General features: G+C 37.2%; 1 protein-coding gene and 1 pseudogene across 1 annotated transcript in view; both read right to left on the bottom strand.

The window, feature by feature from the left end:
- ADH6 (alcohol dehydrogenase 6 (class V)) overlaps nt 1–541 on the bottom strand; it is a 25096-nt gene extending 24555 nt beyond the window's left edge. Inside the window, 1 exon segment of the mRNA XM_017875512.1 lies at nt 524–541. Coding sequence (XP_017731001.1) covers nt 524–541 — 18 coding nt within the window.
- Nucleotides 542–4218: 3677 nt separating this feature from the next.
- On the bottom strand, nt 4219–4823 carry LOC108531885 (rRNA-processing protein FCF1 homolog pseudogene; annotated as a pseudogene).
- Between the last annotated feature and the right edge of the window lie 2140 nt (nt 4824–6963).

Here is a 6963-nt window from a genome sequence, read left to right as displayed (position 1 = left end):
CCCCACCCCCTCCCCATGATAGGCCCCAGTGTGTGATGTTCCCCTTCCCGAGTCCAAGTGATCTCATTGTTCAGTTCCCACCTATGAGTGAGAACATGCGGTGTTTGGTTTTCTGTTCTTGTGATAGTTTGCTAAGAATGATGGTTTCCAGCTGCATCCATGTCCCTACAAAGGACGCAAACTCATCCTTTTTTATGGCTGCATAGTATTCCATGGTGTATATGTGCCACATTATTGTCTCTCTGTGAGATCCTTGGAGAAGGGGATATATCTTTGACTCTGGAAATTCTGATAAAGGGCTTGGACATTACTTATTGAAGAGATGAGAGAACTGAGGGAAGTCAAAGCAGATAAAGTGAATTAAGAAAAAGGGAGAGGAGGAGGAGGAGAGATACTATGATTATGACAGCTTCTCACCTTTAGGAGCCCAAAGACTAGCTCTGGGTGATTAGATGTTGGTAAAGAGATGAGCACACAAACTGACAAAGATATGACACAACATGAAGAATAAGACTTCACCTACTTGGCCTGTAGTACTCATGCTGATTTTCTCCACCACGGACAAATTTCTTGAGAAAGGGAGATCCTGTCACAACTTTCACTGTAGAAAGTACAAAGGTACACAGGTGACTGGTAGATCAGAAGGCTGGGTCCTGAGCTTTCTATGCAGTCAGGTGATTATTAAACAGGAAATACAGACTCTCCTGCTTCTTGAGGGAGGTTCCTAAGTGTAATCTGAAATAAGCTTAGCTCAGTGAAAGAGCACAAAAGGTGAAATTGCAAACTATCTTTTTTCCCCTTAATCAAACAGGTCCCCTCTTAGTATCCACTCTTTCGAGTCTTAAATTTGGACTTTTAAATGCCCAAACTTAAAGTTTCTAACAGAGTGTATAGAATTGTTTCTTTTCTGTTGTTTTCAAAATACAGAAATGGTCATATTTGTCTCTAAACTTGAGTAATTCTTCTGAGTTTCTGAATGTAGACCCCTTGTTGAGAGATAAGGATGGTATCAGATTTTCTCTAGTAGTTTATCAAGAGCTCCTCACTCTTTGGTGTGCAGAACTAGTTACTCAGAGGAAGTGAAACTAATTTGCATACAGGGCCTACCAACTTGGATTTGGCCCCAAGAAAATCTCTGTGTGTGGACCTGGGTCTTGAGCCAAGGCCCAAGGATCTTGATGAAGAAAGGAGATAAAATACATTTCCAATGAAAGGCAACACCAGGGGGAATGGCTTAGCTAGAAGACAAGAGAGAATAAGTAAATGCTTGTTCTGTGTAAAATGATACAATCATATTATTTTTCATTTTTAGCATGTTGATATGGTAGATTACATTGATTATTTTTCAAATGTTGAACCAGCCTTGCATACCTGGAAAAAAAATCACACTTGGTGTATAATTCTTTTTTACATATCAATCATTGGATTCACTTTGCTAACATTCTGTTAAAGATTTTTGTGTCTATAATCGTAAGAGTTATTAATGTTAGTTTTCTTCTTTTTTTGGCACCATCTTTGGTTTTGGTGTCACAGTAATTTTATAAAATGAACTTGGAAGTATTTTCACCTCATCTATTTTATGGAGGAGATTGTGTAGAACTGTTATTTCTTTTTCATTTTTTTTTTTTTTTTTAGAGACAGGTTCTTGCTTTGTCATCTAGGCTGGAGTGTAGTGGTGTGGTCATAGCTCATTGCAGCCTCAACTTCCCAGGTTCAACTGATCCTCCCACCTCAGCCTCCTGAGTAGCTGGAACTACATGTGTGTGTCACTAAACCCAGCTAATTGTTGTATTTTTTGTAGAGGTGAGGTCTCACTATGTTGCCCAGACTGGTCTGGAGCCCCTGGCCTCAAGTGATACACCCAACTTGGCCTCCCAAAGTGCTGGAATTACAGGCATGTGCCACCATTCCCAACCTATGTTAATTCTTTAAATGTTTGGTAGAATCTCCTTTTTGAGATGTCTTAAGTTATAAATTAAATTACCTAAATAATTATAAGGTTATACAAATAATCTATTTCTTATTTGATGAGTTTTCATAGTTTGCAATTTTAAGGAATTGGTCAACGTTACCTAAATTGTCAAATTTATCTGTGAGTTGTTAATAGTGTTTTTCCCTTATTATCTTTTTGATGTCTGCAGCGTCTGCAGCCATATTCTTGTTTTATTCTTTTTTTTTTTTTGAGATGAAGTTTCAATCTTGTTGCCCAGGCTGGAGTGCAGTGAGAATTAATTAAAAAAATACATGATAACTCTATGTGTTTTCTAACCTTTAGCTTAGGTTTTCTCACAGACACTGTTGTATGAAACATTGTGTTAGCCTGATGCTTTGAATATGAATACCTGCAATTTCACTCAATTCTCAGTGTGTTTATGATTTCCTATAAAGGTGACACTTCTAATCCACTGTTAGCAATGTAAGGGTGTCTTTTGCTTTTCTAGGACTAGTGATGGATGGATTTCAATACTGCCTCGCTATTGGTGACTGATGGAATGCACCCCTTTGAATACTGCCTGGGTGTGGTAGTCAAATATTTAGCTAAAGATTTTTAAAGACAGCTAATTAAAGGTAAATTTTAAAGTTCTATAAATCTATTTGATTACATTGTTATAGAACCCACAACACTAGTCTTATTTGCTCTGATCTCAATTTACATAGAGACACAAGTGGCATCACCAAGCTGGAAAGTGGCTTTTTTTTTTTTTTTTTCGAGACGGAGTCTCGCTCTGTTGCTCAGGCTGGAGTGCAGTGGCCGGATCTCAGCTCACTGCAAGCTCCGCCTCCCGGGTTTACGCTGTTTTCCTGCCTCAGCCTCCCAAGTAGCTGGGACTACAGGTGCCCGCTACTTCGCCCGGCTAGTTTTTTTTTTTTTTTTTTTTTTTTTTTTTTTTTTTTTTTTTTTTTTTTTTTTAGTAGAGACAGGGTTTCACCGGGTTAGCCAGGATGGTCTCCACCTCCTGACCTCGTGATCCGCCCGTCTCGGCCTCCCAAAGGAAAGTGGCTTTAAGGTCAAACAAACCAGATGCTTTGGAGCTCTACTGATTTCAGCCAATCCACTCAATCCACTAATAATTTCAACTGAAACTATTGTTGATTTTTGTCAGTCAATACTAGATGAGGTTTCATAGCAGTATCATATACTTAGGCTCAGGAAAAGCAAGGTCATAGGCTACAGAAACCTAGTTCTCTTTAGATATAAAAGTTCTTGCACTCTAATTTATTTTGATTAAAAATATACTTTGGAATCAAGACCTTTACATTCACTACTCAAACACAGTGTGGTCCTTGCAAACTATATTTTTTGCGATTTTCTATATGCAAGTTTTATTTTCTGTCCTATGGATTCTTGTCCCAATTTCTATGATGCTTTTTACCTAGAAGTTTGTGTTATAGATCTACAAGCTCCCAAGGCCTAACTCAGTGGTGTTTTCCCACCTCTATCCAGTTAGTAATGAGGTCCCTATGCCCCGAATCTTGAGTCTTAGCCTTTCTGACCAGACTTCACATCCAGTGCTGTATTGTAGTTATGCAGATATGTAGCACCCTAAACTCCAGGACTGATCCATCAACAAGCTGAAGACAGTAATTACATTCAATTTTGTCTAGAATTGAATCTTGTTGGTAGGTGCTTAAGGAATGTATGCTGAATAGAAATACTTCTGAAATGTCAAATAGTAAATGCTTGATTGAAAATAAACCCTTAGAAGTAGTTTTCCTTTCTTTTCCCTAAAAGATGCAACTAATTTTATTATAAATTGACAATCTATAATTGTATGAATTTATGGGTTACAAGGTGATGCCATAATTGTGGATACAGTGTAGAATAATTTAATCAAGCTAATTAACATATATATCACTTCAAATATTTGACATTTTTGTAGGGAGATCATTTGAAATTTAACGTCTTAGCAATTTTGAAATATCTAATCGTCTATTACTAACTATATTCACCAGCTGTACAACAGACCTCAAAAAAGGGGGTAAAACAGATCCTTCCTGTCTGAGATTTTGTACTCCTTGATAATCATTTAAAATTTTTAAATGAGATAAAATATCAATTTCAAAACAGTGTCAAAAAGTGAGTGTATTTACCCATACTCAGCTCATAACAGAGAACATGGGCAAATAGAATAATAATTCATGGTATTTCATGTTTAATGAACTGGCAGCAAGAAAAAGTTGGTGGAAGAAAGGCAGAGGAACTTTGTCTTGTATGAATTAGAACTGAGGGGCTCCATAATCATCTGGCATCTGTTCAATGTTGTAGCCATAGTAAGAAGTGCACATGATTATGATCTCTAGGAATCTTATGCATTCATCTTTTAAGGTCCAGTCATGGCCACAGTGTAGTCATGGCCACAATGTAACACTTGTACTGAATCAGGTATCTGCTAAGCAGTCATCTGCATAGGTTCCTTTGTGTGTGCATGGTCATTATTCAGATCTTGGATCCTTGGCAATCTGTAGAATCACTTGATACTTCTGCCCCAATTTCTCAATTTCAGCCATTACATGATCAGTTATACAAAGGATACACTTGGCGTAGTGACAGCCCATCATTGACTGTGTCTACTAAGTCCAGTTTGATTTTAATGGAAAAGTTGATAAAGTTGGTATCAACAAAATTACCAATGTGAGTAAATGGGCCCAGCTGTGTAATTTATTGGAAAAATTAGCAGGACGGGTGTTGGGGAACTTCTCTTTCCTTTAGCCTGTTGAGATCTTTCTTTTCTTTATTTTTAGGTTTTAACCTACTTTTCTTCAAGCCTCTGATCTCTGACACTAAGTATTTACTTCATGGTCACATGCTTCCTTGTTTTCTTTTGCTTCTCTATGCTCACACCACTTTCTTGTTTCTTCCAGAATCCCACTGTAGCTTGTTAGTTTTGTAGGTAGCTAATTAAGATATAACTTTTCTTTGTCATATCTACTAGCACTCAAGATAATAACAAAGAAAATTTTATTATAATATACTTTGGTAGCATGTTTTCTTTCGTTTGTTCTTTTTTATTTTCACACTTGATCTTCATAGGAGTCTCTCAAAAGATGTGGTATCACTATCTCCATTTTATAAATGAGGACAACAACATGGGCAAAAGGCTGAAGGCACCTCACAAATGACCCAAGGCTCTTATTTATTTATTTATTTATTTATTTATTTATTTTCTGCTATTCTCTAAACGATTTCCTACAACTGCTCAATTTTACACTTAATCTGAGCCCTCTCATTTTTCATAAAACTTCAGGTAAAAGTAACATATAAGATCTCTCACATAAATTCTTCTTACACACACACACACACACACACACACACACACACACCACTCACACACAGTCATCAATGCCCACTTTGGAACGATTCAAATGCCTTATTGATTCTTTCAAAAGGAAACGTATGGATTATAAGTGGGTATTTATTTATTTATTTATTTATTTTTGTTATGTAGTCAGTTATCAGTTTAGGAATAAGGTCTCTGGTTTTGAACTCTGTAGAAAGAAAGGTCAGCAATAACAGGACCTGAAAAATATCAAAACCAACCACAGAATCCAATGAACTACTCATTCATAAAGTTGGCAAAAGCACTCATGGCAAATGGTAAATCCTTCACCTTTTGATCCTTTTCCCAATCATCATCAGTGAGGCAATTTATTCCATAGTAGAATCCAGTTGCTGCTCAGGAGTATTAAAATCACCCAGTGCCATAGATGAGCCCTGTATACGTGAGCCTAGTGGACTGTCAGAGCAGACCCTACACTGTCATGATTGTAGCCCATCAACCTGCAGCTCTCTTCAGGGCACTAACAATTTCCTGTAACAGCATATTTTCCCCTGGTCTGATGTGAGTTACCTCATTCTCCCTTCTCCTTCTAGATGTATCTGCTTCACAAACCTAACATTTCGACCTCAGAAATGACTGTCTTTAGTTCTATAGCAGTGTTGTGGAGAGTGGTGGGGTAGAGTAGTTGTAGTAGGTGCTGGCAACACCCTGCCAAGATCCCATTTATTATTCGATCACCAGGATTAGGGCAGGGATTGCTTTATTCATTTTTGTAACTTTGAGGAAGCTGAGGATTGGAGAGGTTAAATATTTTTCACTGATGTATTAATCATGTTTATTTTCTATATATTATGATGCTTCGATATTTTGGGACTTTTGGGACCTGGGAAGAGATTGCTCCTCCCAAGGTTAGTGAATTTCTAGAGTTACCAATCAGATTGCTGAGAGCATACATTTGTCATATGAACCAGCCAATCTGTAGTCCATATACCCCCTTCCACCTGTCTTTTTTTTTTTAAAAATCAGGTTCCAATTTTTAGGGACATTATCTTCCTTCCCTAACTCACCATAGTGCCAGTTACTAGAAAGCAAGGGACCACCCCACATATTCCAGAATGAATGGAAATTATTCAAATTATCTAATCCTAACTTATTTAGCTTGCCTGCTCTGTCTTGATTTTTTTTCCTGGGAAAGCCACAATAAAGACTCTGACCCATGCTTTCTACTACACCCCTTTTGCCTCTTGACTGGCCCCAGTGCTTTGCTATGTGGCTCTGCATGCTGTAACATGCACCCTCCTCTTGGGAACCATAAGCCATAAGCTCTTCTTTCAAGGTAGCTGTCTGTGTGTCTGTCATCTTACCACATCTGATTAAAACAAATCCTGGGTATATTTTAAAATACTGATGGAGTTCTAGAAAGTGACAAGGCTGAACCTAGAACCTGAGTTTTTATATTCCTAACAGAGCTCTTCATAACTCATTTATAAAGAATATTATGTTCTTTATAAATGCCACTTAAAATTTAATTTAAGGTTATTATATGATGTTAAAATGAAGTTAAAAAAAGGTTAAACTCTTTTAAAAAAGACAGCTGGTACTCTTGATCAAGCTCTGGTTACAAACATTTTATGTTGCTTACTAGAACTGTCTGTACTAAAATATCTAGGTCTTATGTAACTGA

This window comes from Rhinopithecus bieti, unplaced genomic scaffold, assembly GCF_001698545.2.
Source record: "Rhinopithecus bieti isolate Rb0 unplaced genomic scaffold, ASM169854v2 scaffold_6708, whole genome shotgun sequence".
NCBI lineage: Eukaryota > Metazoa > Chordata > Mammalia > Primates > Cercopithecidae > Rhinopithecus > Rhinopithecus bieti.
Note: the sequence above shows the minus strand (reverse complement) of the source record. Positions and strands in the feature narration are given on the sequence as shown.